The following is a 20,291-nucleotide window of genomic DNA, read 5'->3' as shown; positions in this document are numbered from 1 at the left end:
ATCTATGTTGTAAATCAGCAGTTTCAAATGACTGTGTGTAATGACTGTAGACCCCTCAGCAAACATTTCCTTGTTAATTTTTTTTTATGTAAACATCTTATTTTTTACACACAGCCACATTCAGTCTTATTCTGTTGGTTATAGCTGGAATCATTATTCTTATTCCTTTTCTGGAACTGTAAAGGTCTGAAGGGTGTTGTGGGGGTTGACCTTACTATAAGCTGTGTTGTTATAAATTGAAAATGTAATTCTGTATACAGGTATATTTTCTGAGGTCTTAAACTGTAAAGTGCCTTGAGATGACTTCTGTTGTGATTTGGCGCTATACAAATAAAATTGAATTGAAGACGGCACACTAGAGCTGATATGTCAGCTTGAACTCCTATTAAGATTGCTTGTGTAGAGCACGCCTTCCTGCAGGTTTGAGCACATAAGGTTATTGTTTTGGTTTTGTTGTTTTGGTTCAGTCTCCCATTTCAAGAAGTAGCAGGCTGCTGTTTTCTGCAGAAAAGTTGTGATAAGCCCACAGTAATCCACCTGCTCCTCAACAAACAGCACACAGACCAAGTTGTTAACTAGCTAGGGTACAGTGGAGTGCAACATTAAATCCACCAGGTGCTTTTACTGTTGTGGCTGGTCGGTGTAATCCAGATATTAATGTGCATGTAAATATGTAAGCACAGTGTTGTTAAACGTCATGTAACGTTTGTGTTGTACAGTCTGTATATCTGCTCATTATTCCCAAACTTATAATGTGAATAGATTCATTTATTTAAAAAAATCAATGGTAGAAGCCAGTGATTCATAATGTTGATGCATTAATTTGGCGTGAGCTGCTGAAGGAGGAATCAATTCCTCGACTCTATTTAGTCACTGTACTGTACGCTGCCGCTAATTTATCGAGGCTGTAATTTAAACTTTGGTTCTGCTCCTTGACTTTTCTTTTGGTCTTGTTTGGATCATTTGTTTGCCTCAGTAAAATACAACAGTCTAATGAGAGCTGGTTCGTTGTGGGCTTGTAGAAAATAGAATTACTCATTATAGGAACAAATCAGCATCGCTTACATTTCACTGAAAGAGACATTCAAAGCAAACGGTGCACTCTTGGATTAGACATGTTTACTCATGCTCAGTCATGTGAACCAGGGGTATATATCCTGTCAGAAAGATGGATGACAGTGCGGCATAGAGAACTCGATGTCCAGTTAACCATGATGGAGCTTTATGGAGAGCTACATCTGCACAAGTCACTGTTAAAAAAAAAAAAACCTGAACGCATTTTAGCCATAATAACTGTATCTGAAATGTGTGTGTGTGTGTGTGTGTGTGTTTGTTTTCAGGTAAGAGCCCATCACAGCAGTTCACAGCTGTGATCCATACAGTAACTCCTCTGCAGTCCCAGATCTCCCCTGTGGTGAAGCTCATCATCGCTGTAGCCAAGTCCAAGTTGTGTGCACAGGTGGGAAGTGTGCCCATACCTTCCTGCCAATCGGTGTACCGTTTCCCCCTCTTCCTTTTCTTTTCATACCTTTAGGTTGTTGAGTTTGTTGGGATTCTTCTACTGCAACACTGTTTAAGGTCACTGTAGAAAAAAAAAAAGATGTCATGATAACATCAGGAAAAAAAGACCAATATTTCGTGACTTTAATCACTACTGTTCAATAACCTCTTCAGAAACTTGTGTGTAACATGTTGATGCTTGTATAACATTAGCTCCCTGTGCTTTTCTCACACAGATTGTGGTTTTATGGAACTGCGACAAGCCTTTACCTCCCAGGAACAAGTGGCCCTCCACCAGCGTGCCTCTCGCTGTCATTGAAGGACAGACCAAGGTAACAGCTGCTGGTTTTTGCATCCATTATGTATTAAAAGACACTTTGCTGCTAAGGAGTGAAGACATTTATCTCCCCTTTTATAAAACTGCATTGCTCAAAGGTATTTGGCAGTAATTTGTAGGCAGCCTACACCAGAAATGAAAACATCAACCTCTTGGCTTCTAGTTATTTTGTAGAAGACACTGAAAAGAAAATGGAAACGATGCACTTAAAGACACATAAGAGGAATGGTTTACAGATCCATCAAGAGCAGGGTCAGCTGGGTGTCATCCAAACACTAGAACTGTGGTTTACAGGAATCAGATTAGACCTAAATCTGAGTAGTACGGCTGAAATGGATCCATTTTGACAGGAATAATCAATTTGGTTTTAGTTGAATCTCATTTAGGTCATTTATTTTAGATTCATTTTTCACTTTTCATGACGCTCTTATGGACTAAATATGGAATAAAATCCCCAGGCTTTGATCATTTGTATGTGGACATGATGGATGATGAAGTATCCAATACGAATTATTGAAGCTCTTTAAATATTGCTGATACTTTGATAAAATAATCACATAAAACATTTTTAACAAATCTTCATTGTAATCCAGGTTTCACACTAATTCTACTGCTCACACTGTTCATAAGACATTATTTATGTTTTTACATAATCTTTATTAGATTCACAACGTTCTACACTTCTAGTAAAACTTGAGTAGAAGTAAGTATAGAACTTAAACTTCAGCAAATCCTGGCATGTTTTAGTATATTATAAAATGACTCTGAACACTTTATTGTAATACGGTGTGAACAACTGTCCTCTGTGTGTGTTAACAGCTGCAGAGTGAGCTGGGGGACAAGTGTCGTGCAGTGTATTGGATAATGTTATTTCCTGTGTAAATTAAATTCTGATACAGTGCTATTTCAAGTTTAAATAGACAGACGATGTGAGGTTGACGCTACACCGTTTTTTATTGTCAGTCGTTAAAGTCAAGCCGTGAGTGTGACTTTGTTGGAATTGTTCTCATTTGCTGTGTAATTCGGTAATATTCTGTTTTCATGTTCTTACATATGAACTTACAACTGTTACGTGGTATTTCATAAAAGAGGGGGAAATTGTCTCAGGAGTTTTTTCCTGAAAATACACTCGATCACATCCTCATTTTCTCGCTGATCACTCCACACGTCCACCTCCCTTTTTCTGATTCGGATCCTTTGTCATCTCATTGCTTCTGTTTGTTTTCATGAATTTGCCTCAAACCTTAAAATACAAGCACAAAGTCTCCACTGGTGACACTAGAACACATTTCCATGGTTTCATAATTAGTCATGTGGTTTATTATCATGCAGCCCAGACAGATGCTCTTCAGTGTTTTACCTTCCAAGTGCTCGCAGTGTTTGTTCCCACTATAACAAAAACAGCACATACACACTGAAAGTTTACCATTTGCCTCAGCAGAGCGCAGCAGCAGAGTAATTTACTGCTGGATATGCATCTATCTAGTCTTTAATGCTGAGTAGAAACACTTCATCAGCAAGCTTTTACTTCCTCTCTCTATCCTGGAAGTCTATGCTCTGATTGCCTTCAGTGGTTTATGACCTTTGCATCAGTTCAAGCACATTCACAAAGAGTTTTCTCCCAAAAATACTATATTATAGTTATAATATGTACTTTTACATTAACTGTTACAGAAGTCTTAAATAAAACGAATTTAGCACCAGCAAAGACCAGTGTTGCACACTAACCATCGCTTTTACAGTTCAAAATGACCAATTTCACTGGGAGTAGATTATATCAGCTGTGGTTAGTTAATGTTAATTCTGTCTGTGTTAATGTGCTTTCACATGACTCTGTCCTCTCAGCTGATGGTGGCACAGTAATGACAGAGACCCAGGTCAACTTCATGTGCATTAAATCAGTATTTAGAGATGATTAAATTCATAGCTGTGAATCAGGACCACCATTATTTGGATCAAGTAAACATCAGGTGAAACATCGGGTCACAACAACAATCAGTCTCTCCTGCTCGGCTCGTTTTCAGATTTTAGTTATAGGTTGTGAAAATGAATTAGCTTAATTAATGTTAATTAATGTTGTAATAGTATTGACTATCATTTAAATATTCAGTAGGATGGTTGCTTTGAATCTGAAGTATGTTTCACAGACAGATGTCTTTACTAACAACATTAAGGTCTAAGACATTAAAATGAAGCAGTGAAGTGAAATGCGACACACAATTGTTTAGTTCACTTTTTTACAATTTTCTTTACATCTTCTTTAAGGCTGAATGTATCTTGAGTTGTTTCTCTGGTTCAACCTTTCCAGTTAGGCATTTGAGAGGCATGAACATGACAAGACATCAATAATAAAGCAAGTTGTTGACAAATCTTAAAGTCCTAATCTCCAAATTCTGTATATTAGTAGTAAGATCTTGGGCACGCAGGGAGCACCTATCAGTGGACATCCCTCCAATATGTTTACTACATCTTACCTTCATCAATCACTTTTCTGTCTTCCCTAACACTCTGAGTTTTATATTGATCTGCTAATCTTCTACACTGATCCTGACTCCTTAGCTATGCATATAAATTACACCAAAGGAGCACAGAAATCAACAGGTAAAAGGTCAGGTATGTAAAAACCAATAAGAACAGCTGAGTCTTTCATCTCTATTAGACGGGAACATTTTCTTTGTTTCGTTCAGTCATTGGCTAAATGAGAAAATATTTAGTTTATTTATTAGTTTGGTGTCATTAAAGAAATGTAAAGAAAACTAAAACTATATAGTAAAAGATTATTTTTTGCTTTTAAAGTTACACATCTAACAGACACTGACGAACATTAGCATTCACCAGCTAACTTTTACTGCCTACATTGAGATTATTGCTACAGGAAATGAGGTTGGTCGGAGCAGTGAGAGTCAGTCAAAACAGCAAAAAGGGCCTAAAACCAAACAACGGCTTAAAAATACACACATGCTGCACTGTTAGAAGAGTCGGTTGATATTTCTGCTCTTTGGATTCAGGACTAGAAATAACTCATTTGACATTAAATAACTATTCCTATTAATACTATTACTCCATCTAAAAATCAGCCTAATGCAGCTATAACTCAGTGGGCGAGCTGGAACCAAAAGTACTGGATACAAAACTCTTTGAAAATTGAAATAGTCAGTTTTTGATTCAACTTTGTCATAATTTAGGATGCTACTGTTGAATTGTACTGCATTATACTGACAGGTGTTTTTAGTATTTTATTATATTACCACATTTAGCTAGAATAGTTTCTATACAATACAGTACAGTTCAACTGTGCTAATAGTACAATACTACTGCCTCCAAAATAACCATCCAGTTGAATCAAGGGTTTTAAGGATATTGACTTTTGAAGAAGACACTGTTTTCAGATGTTCAAAACTATAGATAGTTAATTCATTATCTTAAAATAAAGGTTTCAACTTGTAATAGTTTGTGTTGTAGTGATTTAGCAATTAGTCTTGGAATGTGTAAAAAAAGAAAAACATTAAGCATTAAGTAGATGATGTGCTGTAGAGAGTTCAGCTCTCCTTTGGCACATTACACATGGGGAAAATCCAATAGAGTTGTCGGTGAAGATTCTCAGTCATCCAGGTGAAGTTATCTGAAGTTGAGTCATGACTACTGGATTTCCTTTAAGTTGAAATGTTTCACTGCTCCTTCTTTGTGAAGCCCAGTTACCATGACTCAACTTCCAGATCACCAGTAGATTGTACGTTCATGTACAATGTGTTCATGTTCATGTTCATTGTTTCAATAAAATGTCATTGAACTATTTGTCCAGCAGAGATGATGTTACACTGTGCATTGGGTGGTTCTTAGTCCCTCTGACATTTAGAAATTTACAACTCGTTGGGTATAATGGAAGCATATGAAATTAAATTTGCACTGTTAGCAAAATTACCTTTTTTCATTCTATTGCATTATGACTAGATTAGTGTAGCAGGTGGAATCTAAATGGAGATTAGGACACATCATGACATTTAAAGGTTGGAAAAAGTGTATAGGATTTCACATGACAAAATGTTGATCAGTTGAGGAAGTGGTTCACAGTTTATGATGGTGCTGCAGATTGCTCCAGTAATATTTGGCTTTCAACTGTAATTTACAGGCATGTAGGTGTATTTGTGAGATAGAGACGGGCCTGATATCTCCAAAGACTCTCCTTGAAGTAGGAGTCGTGGCAAATATAACGAGTGCAAGTGATCTCAGTAGGATCTAATCTCTGTCCAGAGGCAGAAAAGCTTTGACACCATCCACAGGGAGGGAGGGGGGATAATGGGGTGGTGAGGGAGGGTGTCACTCAGACAGGTACTGTACAGGTCATTCCCAATTCTGACATAAGCTAAACTGAAAGTGCCAAAAGCCAATATTTTAAGTTAGTGTCCTATATCCTCAGGTGGACGTTTTTCAGCATTTAATCAATTACAGGCCGTTGAAACCATAGGGACCTTAAAAAGGAAAGAAACTGTGAACATGCATAACACTGAATCAAGCTGAAGAAAACAATGGCCCGCCGGAAAAAAAAAAAACTCTCATAAGGCCGGTGAAGGGTGGCCTGAAGGATGCTGGGAAATTTAGGATGTTAGTTCAGACTGGGCTGTTACGAACTGTGCATGCGCTAGGCGTCCCGTTGTGAACATGTTTCATTCTCCTTATGCAGGAGAATGAAACTTTGATCTTCTAAATTTCTAACAGACCATTAGTCTTGTTGATTATGAGGCACATGGCTAATTTACTACAGCCCATTACACTGCAATGATGTGATTTTTATTTTTTTTAAATAAGCTGAGAAACCATTAGACAACTACGAACACCATCCGGACCGAAATAATTACCTGCCTGCTGAAATACAGTGCATTCATCCAAAGAAAATACATTTAAGTAGTGATCACTTAAACCCGAGTTTTATGTGGTTCTGGCAATTTGTGTTAATGCTGCTGCTAATCAAGCTAAATCTACTAGACCAGTAATTTCAAGACATAACAGCTACCTGAGTAAAATCTGTCTGCATCCACTGTACAGACAGATAGTAAACAAAGTGCAGTCTGGTGAATTAATCACAATTACCATTATTTTATTTTATTTTATCATTGACCATTTATAACGAAACTTAGTTTGTAACGTCCTTTCTTTCAGTTTTGGCATTTTACTATGTTTTAATGGAGGATTATTTTTTTCCATGAAGCCAATATGTCTTTTTCACAAACTTAACTAATTCACACTTTAATCTCAAGTCAATAACATCATCAGCAGCCGTCTTTAGGCTAATGGATCAAGGTCTGCTGCACTTTCCGTTAGGCAGCCAACTGATAAAGACCCATACAAAACCCATTAGGTCAACCAGCTGATCGATAGACACACAGCAATGTGAAAAAAACACATTTTCTCATTGGCCCTTTAATTTTTCATACCTCTACACCAACTCTGTGCATTTAAAATGATTATTGAAGTAAAGAAGATTTCTTTGACCCATGAAGGAGTCCTGCCTCGGTGGAACGGCAGAGCTGAACATGTGATCAGTTGTTGTCCGTTGCTTCCTGAATGTGTGATGTTGCTTTTGATGGTTCGATCACACTGATGAATCATCATTAATATTTGCTGCTTCTTTCCTTTTTCTTCCTCTCCAGATGATGAGCAGTCGTTTTTTCCCCCATGACGTCATCCTCACCGACGCTGTTCTCAGTCTGGACGAGGACTCGGTCCTCTCAACCAATGAGGTGAGACACTGACATTTATTAACCAGTTGGTCCAACCATGACATTTTACGAACTGCGGCACTTGTGCTTTATCAACAAAATGAGGTGAGAAGTCCGTGCTGACAGTTGGCTAAACACTGCCCTCCTTACTCTGACTAAACCTGACCCTGTTTACACCTGGTATTAAGGTGTGTCTTGAGTAAGAGTAAACTCTAATGCCTCCTTGTGTGTCTTAACAACGACATTAATCAACAATATGTCATCCAAACAGTGTGTGTTTCGTTCAGATGGTGCCAAGGCTCAAAACTCCAAAAATAAAATTCCATTTGGACAAAGAAATCTGTCCAAAAAACACTTGGCACTGCTTTCATACCTGTCTATTTATGAGAATATACAGTAGATACAGGGTGTTTAAATAAATGATGCAGCAGTAATTACATCTCAATACAAGTCTCCACAGGACACGTTGGAGACTTGTGTGTGTGTACAGGTGTAAACAGGGTCTATGCAGTTTGAAAATTGTGATGTTAATGTGTAAACTATTGATTGTTCAGTCCTGGTGGCAAGCTAGCGAAAACCAGAGTGTTAGGCCCAAACAGACGCACAGTAAAAATCCTCAATAAATGCTACGATATCAACAAGACTCCTGCCATGGAAAGCTCACCTCTGGAAATGGTTTTGTAACCAGCTCTAACCTGCATGTTTTTCTGTCAGTCAGTGGCAAAAGGTGGTGATGTCTTAACACAGTATTGATCGTTGCTGAAATAAGGCAGTCGATGTGCACACAGTCATGAATACCATTAATTACAAATGAAAAACAATGATAAAAGATGATTTTAAATGCATCAGGTGATGTGAAACTACAAAGGATGATGTGTGAATCCGGTGAAAACAAAGCAGGAGTTCTGATTGATATCATCAGGGCTCAGTAATTCACTGTGTAGGGACGATACTTAAGGCCCAGTCTTAATTAAATTACTGTGCAGTGTGTGGTGTCGGACTGATTGTGTCGTGATCGCACTCTCTTAATTTAATGAAATGCAATGATAAAAGGTGAGGAGATGCTGTGGGTCATCCACTTACTGCAGGGTTGGTGGTTTGATCCGCTGAAGTTGTAGTTTCTCTGAGCAAGACTCTGAACTGTAGTTGTCTGTTATGTGATGCTTGGATAAAGGTTTGAAATACAAAAGGAGACAATAAGAGTAAAACAAGTGAGTAGAGAAGACAAAGAAAAGAGAAAAGACGTGAATTTAAAGTAATAAATAGAAGAAATAGACGAGCAGAAACAAAAATGAGGACAAATCAGTGAGTAAATGAAGAAAGAAAAGAACAAAGAGAAATCAGTGTTAAAGGAAATAAAGAAAAAGCACAGGGTGAAAACTTAATGACGTGCTTTCACAGAGTCGGGAGTTTTACAAGAGCCACTTCCTGTGTGTGTCTGTCACATTTGATTGTTAAAACACCGAGCACCTGTTAGATTAAAGACTTGTTACCCAAACGAGAGGACCGGAAACCCCCCAGAGGTTTATTACACTGACAATGTAAAGAGAGAAAGTAATGATTTCTATTTTTTATATTAAGACTTTGACATGCTAGCAGTTCAAATATAATACAACAGTTCTGCCATGAATTCTACTTTTCTAGGGTTTGAATTTCTCAGTTATTGTTGAAACCGTCAGTAACAGAAAGGTTATCATGGTGGGTGGTGTAGTCATAATGGAGTGCATTATAATAAGAGGTGTTTCTAATATTTGGGCAGCCTAAGTGAATTATCTTTAACCTTTTTATTTCTGTTCCAGACTAGCAACAAGCAGCAATCTGTGCAAATAAAAAACTAGCCTATATAAAGTAAACTAATTATCTTTATTAGTTATATGTTCATATAACATCTGAGCCGTTACCCTACCAACCTAAGACATGAAAATGTCGCTTGTATTTACAGTTTTTTAATCTCCAAGTTGTAATTAAATGACAGATAGTTCATCTATTATTCCAAAGTAGAGCTCATACTTTAGAAGTAGCAGCCTCCTTTCTCTACAGCTTGTCACAGTAAAAGATACGTAATGGATTGTGAGGCCCAATGAGCCCAGGAGATCTAATATATCTTTAAACTCTGATATGTTTTATTGATTGGTGTGAGTCAATATTCACCTTTGCTAGGCTAACGGCATCGCAGTTAAACTTTATGGCACTACAAATTTGTGGCACAGCAATACGCGAGACTTCTACAGCTGAACTTTTATGGGCGCACGACTAGAAAAGAGAGAAAATGACGACGAGGAAGTGGAGTGAATCTTTGCTGCGCTCGCTAACGGGTTGCTTTAATTGCCGTTTTAACTCAGCGAGTGGATTTATTTAAAGTATATGAAATATGTCAAGTGAGTAAAAATATGTGTGAGAGAACATTACACTTTTAATAGGACCTTTCTTATTATATTACCTCAGTGGAAGAAAAGCCGTGCCAGTTTCATAATTACATTGTTTCAGCTCATTAAATGTATGATTATTCCATGAAGAGAGATTAGAGCAGTGAATAAGAGTGGGGGGAAAAAACCTGACAAAGCTTTTCTCTCATTGAGCAGTCAAGCATGCTGCTGTGTTATGCCCTTTGGAAGATATTTTCAATATGGTGGATTTGGAAATAGTATTTTAACAGCAATGGCAGAATTGAGATCCTCTTTACATATAAAGGGGGTCTTTAGTACTGGGTTTGGGCACTTTTAAAAATAATAAAAACCACTTGATCAGTATGGACAACCCTATGGACAGTGAACCTAAATAAGAATGTGATGTTATATATATGAATATATATACTGTATATATCCCCCTCCTTGTTTACTAATTCCCTGAAGAATCAAAATAATAATCTCATGATGAAAACACTGACGGCGTTTTCTCACCATGTGAGTTTTTCTTTTGTCAAATGAATCATTTTAGTTTAATTGCTGCCGGTATGAAGATTGTTGGCACTGACGATGCTGTCAGCGTGATTGTTTAGAGAACTTGGACTGTGTAGTAAAGAGCCTAGTACGGTGATAAGTGAGTCGATACCTAGTTCCTCCTATTTAAATAGGAATATTTCATTATTATTAAATGTTGCTGCTAAAGAGATTGAACCAGTTATAAAGACAACTTAAGACAGTGACTATAGGAAATAGTGTAACTGTTTGTGTTTGCTGGCTGTGGAAACTAGTTGTGAGTTAAATGAAGATCAGATCACACATTTAAACCTATAAATGTGGAAAAGCAATACATACTTTTTCTCACCAATGTAATTCAGTATGTAGGAACCACGTGCAGTGATGTGAAGTGAAAGAAGGTCTGAGGAAGTAACAGAGGTTGAACATCTGTTATTTCTAATCTTAGAGAACAAGTCAGTAGCCATCCAGACGAGACGTAGCACCACACCTCTGAAGGCACCTGGTGAGAAGAGCTATAATTCAAAACAAGTTGCAAACCTGCAGTAGACCCGTGTGCAGCGTGGACCTGACACCCCAGCTGTTAGGGCTCACACCGAGACTGTTGATAAATCTCTATCAAAGCCACAGCACTTCAAAACAGCTGGATACAAGCTCAGTTTAAGTCACATTTACCTCTGTTTTATCATCCCGAAATCAGATGGAAGTTGACAGTGAAATAGCTGCAGAGGCATCGCTTCACAGGGAGCAAAATACGAAACAGATTGAAAACACAACTTGTCTGAAAAGACCACATTCGTGATCCGAGCGAGCACGACGGCTTCACAAGGTGATGCTGCTCTTCTTTTCATCTCATAACACTGGATATGTTAAACCCAATTGTCAGAAGAGATTTGTAACAGATCTATTGCTGGATTGACCCTCTGCCACTGGGATCAATTTTGGCCTTGCAGAATCTATTAGGATGCAACACACACACACACACACACACACACACACACACACACACACACACACACACACACACACACACAGTTCAGTGTCCATCCGTCCCTTGAATTCAGCAGCTTCTATTTTAAACTATAAGTACAAAAACACACACACCTGCGTTTCACGTTATAAACAGCCTTTTTAATCTCTCAAGGTAAAATTCTATATTACATACAGACCCACACACACTGTTTGCACACAGCCAACACATCCGTTCATCAGGGGATACACTGAGAATGGCAGCTCGAACCTTTCTCTCGGCTTAGCTCTGACACTTTACAATAATTGCTCACGCGATTCATGACAGAAGCCGCGAGGTATCGCTACAGAACATCCACTTTTGGCTCTCCGCTCCCCGACTTAGCCCCTCTACCTCCACTATTCTGGTAATTAATTTTCTCCCTCTGCTCCTGAGGTGGTGTGTGTCTCTATGTATTTCCAAGTTTTTCATTATGTGCAGATCCGCTTATTCTCTGGCGTGTATGCCTGCACACCTCAGTGGTGTGTCTGCATTCAGAAGAGGGTCTTTCTCAAGCTTCCTCAGGGATACCAGGTGTTCCAGACAACTCCACATGATGTGTCTTCTTTGTGGGGAAGTAGGGAGCCTTAGAGCAACAGCAGCGAGAAAAGCTCTAGTCGTGTGTCTGCGAGAAAGAAAGTTGTGCACCTTCAGCAGCGTTGCCAACTCCTCAGTCACACGCTAATTAGCGTATTCAAAGCTCCATGACCTAAGAACTGTATTTACATTAATAAAAGATTAAAATTACATCAAAATTAACTTAAACTGTAGCCAGCTGTGGTCTGTTTGTTTTGATTAAACCCAAGTAGTTTAAGACACAATGAAGATGTTCAAATTTTAACTAACTTTGAAATAGTTTGTTGGATATTTTAGTAAAATAGTTGTTTTTAGTAAATACACACATTAAAAATAGTACAAATTAAAAGGTCACATGATGCAGATACTTGGTTTGACTTTTCCAGGCTGAGGAAAGGTGTTTAAAAGTCTGAAATGCCAGTTGCTGTGTGTTTGGTTTTAGCTTTCCTGGCTCAGCTGAATGCTGAGTGATAACAGTTCTTTTCGGTGTGTTCTTAAAGTCAGATAACCTGTCGCATTTCTTGTCATTTTAAAACCTTGTCCTTATTTTAAATTGGTCTTCTCTTCTGTCCTTTGCTCCAGGTGGAATTTGCCTTCATTGTCTGGCAGAGTTTTCCTGAGCGTATCGTAGGTTACCCAGCAAGGAGTCACTACTGGGACAGTTCGAGATCCCGCTGGGGCTACACCTCTAAGTGGACCAATGATTACTCCATGGTCCTCACAGGAGCAGCTTTCTACCACAGGTATACAGTCCACATGATCTCCTACACACCTAATGTATTTAATTTTAATATATCTGAAGACTTTTAGTAAGATTTATTTTAAAATACTCATAATAATATTAATGATAATCATTCAACAGTTCGCAGTGGTGAGTAGTAATGAAGTACACATAAATGGTATAAATAAGTAAATATTGTACTTCGACTTCACTAGGAATATTTGCTAACTTCACTTACTACCTTTTCCGATTACAGTGTCACTGTCAGACTTAATTTTAATTTATAAGCATATAAAGAAATAATCAAAACAAATGATCAGGCATATGATAAACTCCCTGTGAGCAGCTGTAACATTAAAGTGATGAACACATCAACGCATCAGTAATTAAAATCTAATAATTAATTAAAATCTCAATGCTAACTAATGTGCTTTTGTTATTTTCAGCTTACTTTAAACATGGATGATATATTAGCAAGTATTAAACCAAAATACAGCAGAATATGAAATAGAAAATTAACTTATCCACTTTTTGTTGCTGTTTTTTCTGAACAAGGTGTCACATTGATTCGTTTAGTCTTCACAGAAATGTCTTTTCTATAGATACAAACCACAGTAAGTCACGTCTATCCAGTCACTCTTTATTCAGGTAACAGGAAATGGGAGAATGCAGTATGTAGTCTAGTCTTTTACAAAAGCACAAAGCTCAGACTGTAAAAAAAGAAAAGGGTAAACTGAAGAATTAAGCAGAGCGGTAAATTGAATGGAGGAGAGTTGCTCTCTAAAGGGATCTGAAACCGTTTGTCACACAGATAAACAGCTCTCTCATTGTTCTATTGTTAGGACGCCAAAAGCAACTCTTCAAAAAAAAAAAAAGAGTCAGAGAGTGAGAAGGAAGGTGGAACGTGTTTCTGTGTAAGTGTGTGATCGCAGGCTGTGGCAGAGAGGAAACTGAGCTGATGCTGATCTGCTGCTTCTGTGCAGCTCAGCAGACGTTGATAAAAGAACCAGAGAAAAGAAATGATCCTCTGTTTGGTTTTATCATCACTGTGCATGTTAGGTACTACCACTACCTGTTCACCCACTATGTCCCGGCCAACCTGCTGACCATGGTGGACCGCATGGCCAATTGTGAGGACATCCTGATGAATTTCCTGGTTTCAGCTGTTACCAAGCAACCACCAATCAAAGTCACACAGAAGAAGCAGTACAAGGAGACCATGATGAGCCAGGTAGGACCGGCTTGTTAGTGTTGTGCTCATATGGCCCTAGTTGTAGTTGTAAAGGTCATGATGAGAAATCAAAGACAACAGGAAGCAACTTTTTCCACATTTTATGTTACAGCTTTAGTCCAAAATGGATTAAATTCAATATTTACCTACAAACAATACCCTATAATAAAAGATGTTTGTTTGACATCTTTACATTTAAGTATACATAATACAGAAGTATTCACAGCCTTTGCCATGACTCTCAATATGAGCGCTGGTGCATCCACTGATCGAGGGAAAGATAAATGCAGCAATGTACAGAGACAGCCTGATCCTGAGCCCTCTGGACCTCAGACTGGACAAACCTCAGACTTTCAACAGAACGACGAAGCTTGTAGCATCATACTCAAAAAGATTTGAGGCTGTAATTGGTGCCAACGATGCTTTAACAAAGTACTGATTTTTTTGTTTTTTTTGTTTTTTTTATTTTTAATCAATTTGCAAATATTTTAAACAAACTTCATTCACTTTGACATTTTGGAGCTTTTTTGTAGAATTTTCAGGAAAAAAAATGAATTTAATCGATTTTAGAAAAAGACTGTAGCGTTTCAAAATGTGGAAAAGGTAAGGAGCTGTGAATAATGCACTGTATATGTATCAATATGTTGGGCTTTAGGTTGGGTTCTACTAAACAGAACACCCTTGAAATGAGTCCTGATATGCAGTAAATAGAACCTTGACAGTCTGGTAGTTCGATAGCGCAGTCAATCCATTCAAGGGTGTAACTTTCAAAATCTCTTTTTCTAAAAATGTAATCATAGATAAGAACTACTTGTATGTAGCGCCCACAAACACGCAGTGCTCACATTTAATCAATCTGCAGAGACCCAGGGCTGCAAGAATACTGATGTAACACTGGCTTCAAGTTTCCCCATCAAGTTACTTTTAATGTTTCAGATCAAAACACTTCACTTCCTTCCTCAAAACATTAGTAAAATCAACTTTTTTACCAGTCAGTAGCTTTCAGAGATGCAAACCTGTCACCTAATTTCCTAATAGATGAACAATTGTGTAAATCTTCAACATGTTAGTGCTATGTTCCACTAGTACAGATCACCAAACTGTAGCAGCCTCTTACGTACTATAAACAATCTTTGGCCACATTTAGCACTGTTGCCTGTTTCTCCACCAATTTCATTGAATTTGACTGTTAATGTGCAGATAAAATCACAAACCAGGATTCTATGTGTAAAGGTCTACAGTATTCTACATTTCTACTATTTATACAGAACATTTTTGGCACAAATATTTGTCACTCCTTCCAGCCACGCTGGTAAAGAGTTGGAGAGGTTGAATTAAGTCCAGTGTTTTTAACTAATTCACAAAGGACTAAAAAATATATATATATTTGGATATTAATAACTGTGTCTCTAATAATAAACACCTTGTTAACTTTGTGTTCACTGCTGGATGCTGTGAAAAGCTATACTGGTGTCATGCAGTGTTTATTTTCTTTGTTTCCATGTTGTCACCGTGTCACATTTTCTTGGCATCAGCAGCTGATCAGTAATGTCAGGCTGCAGACAGGATTGAGTATCATGCTGCTGGTGTCCTGGTGGTGTCTGTGCTAATAGAACCTGAGATACAAATAAAACTCTTTATCAAACCACTGTCACTGTGGTCAAAACTCCACAGGGTACTTTAGGAGTGACTGACGGTGGTTTAAAAAGTGAAAAGGCCATGTGTTTTAAAGAAAATAAATGAATCCCCGGAGTCCTTTTTATACAAAAGAAGAAGAGATCCACCTCCTCTTCTTGTGTAGGATGAGTGATAGTGGGAAATCTTCGGGCTATACACAGTCCTGACCTTCTCTCTACACGTACATGTGTGTTTGTGAGGCCGGACCTATGTCAGGTCCTGATTGATGACCTGACCACTAGCAGGACGATGACTCAACACTATGGACTCAGTGATTAATGTCTTAATTGTGAGGGCAGCAGATTTACACCTCTCTTCCTGCTTCCTCCGTCTCTCGCTCCTGATTTGTTACTTTGCTTCAAGCAACAACAGACAGGAATTTAAGACGGAAACTTTCAGGAAACTTTGACCAATGGAAAAAGTTTCAACTGCCTGATATTTCAGACACTTGTTCTCGAACAGAAGTGTCCCAAACCACTTCTGACTCCAGTTTCATCATTCTATGTGAACACAGCATCAGTCTGCTCAAACTCCACACCCCCATGCCAGGGTTTATCAAAGGGCCTCCACACCGCCCTCCTCTGTGCTCTCTCTCCAACTCATATCCCAGCTGCCATCAAGGCTCAGCTATCATCCTCCCCCCCCTGCTGTCCATCTCAGATAACCAGGTGAGAGACAGCTGCAGTAAAGGCCTGGCAGAGCAGAAACTCAGCATCTGGTGATGTCTGAGTTCCAGACTTCAGACAGTTATTGACTGAAAAGATCAACAACTAACTATTAAAACTGATTATTTTAGTTTGTCCAATTACTTTTAAGTGATCTAAAGCACATTGACCATTTACTTTTAAATCCCTAGTGGAGACAAAATGAAAACTGTGTCACTGTCCAAGGACTTCTGGACCTGACTCTCAACAGGTATCCAGGAGATAACTTGAGGTTATGCTGAGTTGTGGTCTGCAGAGCTCCCTAGTAATGTGTACTGTGGCTGCACTGACACACTGACTGATAGACAGTGATTTACACAACCTATTAGTAAGGGAGGAAAAACAAGCTGTACTTCCTAACGACATGTGAAAGACACAGTGTATGTTTTCTACCAGTCTGAATTTCTGTGCTGCTGCTGCTGCTGCTTTCCAGAGTGTCAGTAACTACATAGGAGATTCCCACAGAGCAAAGCAGCCGGTGAGGTCAACCAGCTCTGTCAGTTTGAAGAACCTGGATCCTCTAGATGAGCAGGTTGGGAAAACAAATAGTAAGACACACTGTGAGCCACACTTACAGTCCATGTCCTAACAAGCTGTCTGAGATAAGGAGCCAGCAAAGAGGTGCTGCTACAACCCTGAACCTTATTCAGACTGACGTGACATCGGACTGTACTGTTCAGGAAGTTAGGAAATACTGTAATCGAACCACTGATCTGACCCATGTTCACTGCAAGAATCTATAAATTAGCAATTTAAACAGATTAAACAACTAGTTACATTAATAATAAATTAAACAACAGACGTTTCCACTCCTATTTGACACTATTGAACAATTGTCTTTGTGCTGCACAGCTGTACTAGATCATACTGAAAATGCTGCATTTACTGTGTGGTAGCAAATAAAGAAGAATACTTCGGGGTCCCCACAGCCTGGTGGATACTTTATCTACATGATGAGAACGACCTGTGTGCTGTTCACTGTAGATATTGTTACTGCCACCTACTGCATCAACTCTCACAGTGAAAACAGAAAGCTACGCTGAAGTTTGTTTCATGTTAACGAGGTGCGTTCATTTTATAATCTGTGGCCGTCACTAAACATATAACTCCATCTCAACAAACAGATGTCAGATACAGGTACTAACCAGTTGACACGCCCTGTCTACTGATTATCTGTCAGTATTTATATCCTTTAACCACAGACATCCCCCTGACATCATAACATCGAAGCTGATGTTATGTAAATATTGTAAACACCAAAGTGAAACAGTTTGATTCAATCAAAGAATCAAATGTTGCCAAAAATGACAGAATTGTCCAAATAACATCAAGTCTCACAGCAAACAACTCTCTGTACAATTCTCAGTGTGGAATTTAACAGACTTTAGTAAATGCACATCAAACAAACAGTCCTGCTATGAATGGAATAAGTTCAACCTTTGCAAACTGTGCTGATCGATATCAAGTCGTGATGCTTAAAGTGTATAAACTTACTGCTCCATCAGCAACAGGGCCAACAAAGCTAACTGTGATGTCAGCAACTCTCGACTAAATAAAGTGTACAATGTCATGAGGGAGAAAATAGAAACTTAAGGTGTTTGACCATCATTCACCTCAAAGAAATATTTGTGCCAAAGATGCTCAGTATGAAACAGTAAAACAAAATATTAAAATCTATACAACTAACGTGTGTTATTTTCTATTTGTTGCTTCGAATACAAGATTTATAAGTTTTGCATATTTGAACATTAAGATGCTAATTTTCTGTGACAAGTTTGTGTCCCTGAATTCTCACGCACATGGAAACAACAGTTTTTAACAGTTACAACGAGTTTATATTTAGAATATTCTGTGCCACTGTCTGGTGGGACCAGGCTTTAACAATCTAATTAGTTTTGATAAGTAGACATTTATATTTTTATTGTTAGTTTAAAATAGACTAGAGAGATTTTTAAACATGCTGTGTTATCATAGTGACATTTATCTGTCTGATTATTATTAATCAGACAGTCTCTTGTTGTTTGTACACCCACCTCTCACAGTTGCTCTAACACATTTCCCCATCTCTGTTTCTCTAAATCAAGGGCTCCAAGGTGTCTCGGTGGGCCGACCCAGACCACTTTGCCCAGCGCCAGACCTGCATGAACGCATTCAGCCACTGGCTCGGTTTCATGCCCCTGGTCCACTCCCAGATGAGGCTGGACCCCGTATTGTTCAGGGACCAGGTTTCCATCCTGAGGAAGAAATACAGGGACATAGAGAGGCTGTGAATTCACAAACACTCTAATCAATTACTGAGGCAGAGAGAAAGAGACTGTGTGCAGTGTGTTTTCATTCTCATGTGAGGCTGTGATGAGAATGCACACATTGAATCTTTGTGAGGCTATAAAGGAAACACTCACGGCACTGGACATGGAAAAAAACAAAATAAACAAAATAAAAATCCAACACAGGTGCACATAAGGAGTCTACCTGCATATTTCTTAAAAAAAAAAAAAAAAACTAACAAACAAAAAAAGATTCTGTATGTGTGGTTTTAAAGGAAGGTACCAGTGAATACTTGCCATCTTGTGACTGTATACAAAAAATATGAATGCATGGATACACATGCAAACAAGACCTGGACAAATTCGAGGCCGTCAGACCACAGACGTACAGTACATGTTGCATGGTTTGAACAAGGACATGGAAAATGTCAGCGGCTTAAACCCACATTCAAAGAGATGTTTACTGGCCTGGTATCAGTAGAGGAGTATGTATGTATGTTGCTGGCAGAAATGCTGAAGAGATTTATGGGTTATGAGTCAAAAGAAGCTCTCTGAGGTTGCTTATGTACAGGAAAGACACCATGGACAAAAAGGGACAAATATCTTCTGGGTCAGACGACATGTCAGCTGCTACAACACAACACCCAGAGACAGCGACGAGTCTGCATCTTGTACACTACTGTAGATTTTCAGCAGCAGCTCCTGTCTGTACGAAGCAAATAAAATTAAAATAAAGAAATGTTATAAGGTGAAAAGCCAAGTCTCAACTTTATTTCTTGGTTCTTTATATTTCTTATAGTTTTTTTTATTTTTGTACTACAGAACTAAAGCAGCATTAAATTCTCTTGCTGTATTGATTGCTTTGTTGAAGCGCCGACTCTTCTGCCTTCACTGTTTGTGTTGCTGCACAGTTAAATACAGATGAGTATGTGTTTGCTTTTGAAGTCTTCATTGAAGGAAACTGCACTGGACAACAAATTCAATTACACAGATTTCAAATAGTTAGACCAAGGGTAAAAGGTAAACATTAATTATAACAAAGAAAGTGAAAGACATCTATAGGTTTCAGACAAATGTTGACCATTTAAAAAAAGAGAGACAGCCTTAGTTGATGACTTACTAGTCAGAAATGCATGAAAAAAAATACGTGTGTCTGTACACACACACACACACACACACACACACAGCTGGATAGCTCAGTGGTTAGTGCCACTGACTTTGGTATGAGGTCATTCACCCGGACTGTATCAGCAAGTCAACTCCACCACCACTATGTATGGGAAGAACAAAGTCTGGGCGATCAACACCTATGCCCTCCTGTTCATCAGGTACCCTGCTGGCATAATAAGCTGACCAAAAGAAAGAGGAGATGGAAGCCAATGACATCAAGACAAGGAAACTCCTTACGATGCACCTGAGACTGTATGCTAAGAGGAAGGAGGCTTCCGAAGGAGGATTAGTGAGCATCAAAGCCACTATCCAGGAATCCATGAATACATCAGTGCTTAGTGAATATCTCAGGCAGCAGGTTCCAGAGGAGCCAGGGAAGGAAGAGGAGGAACCCTCATGGAAGGACAAACCCCTGCACGGTATGTACCACTGGCAAATAGAAGAAATAGGTGATAGTGAGGGGG

At 38.6% G+C, this 20,291-nt stretch overlaps 1 protein-coding gene and 1 long non-coding RNA gene across 3 annotated transcripts in view; one reads left to right on the top strand and one right to left on the bottom strand.

The window, feature by feature from the left end:
• Nucleotides 1-19,400, top strand: part of LOC113149415 (exostosin-1) — a 169,987-nt gene extending 150,587 nt beyond the window's left edge. For both annotated transcript variants that reach the window (XM_026341531.1, XM_026341530.1), the window contains 6 exons: nt 1,341-1,459; nt 1,737-1,832; nt 7,486-7,575; nt 12,640-12,800; nt 13,838-14,009; nt 18,475-19,400. In XM_026341531.1, coding sequence (XP_026197316.1) covers nt 1,341-1,459; nt 1,737-1,832; nt 7,486-7,575; nt 12,640-12,800; nt 13,838-14,009; nt 18,475-18,660 — 824 coding nt within the window. In that variant the 3' untranslated portion in view covers nt 18,661-19,400. The remainder of the gene's footprint in view (nt 1-1,340; nt 1,460-1,736; nt 1,833-7,485; nt 7,576-12,639; nt 12,801-13,837; nt 14,010-18,474) is intronic.
• LOC113149420 overlaps nt 1,454-20,291 on the bottom strand; it is a 45,025-nt gene continuing 26,187 nt past the window's right edge. The window contains exons 2-3 of the long non-coding RNA XR_003297578.1: nt 18,424-18,624; nt 1,454-1,582 (exon numbers count right to left, since the gene is read on the bottom strand). This is a non-coding gene — a long non-coding RNA (uncharacterized LOC113149420). The remainder of the gene's footprint in view (nt 1,583-18,423; nt 18,625-20,291) is intronic.

Source organism: Anabas testudineus, chromosome 24 (genome assembly GCF_900324465.2).
Source record: "Anabas testudineus chromosome 24, fAnaTes1.2, whole genome shotgun sequence".
Classification (NCBI taxonomy): domain Eukaryota; kingdom Metazoa; phylum Chordata; class Actinopteri; order Anabantiformes; family Anabantidae; genus Anabas; species Anabas testudineus.
The sequence above is the reverse complement of the archived record's forward strand: the minus strand, read 5'-3'. Positions and strand labels throughout refer to the sequence as shown.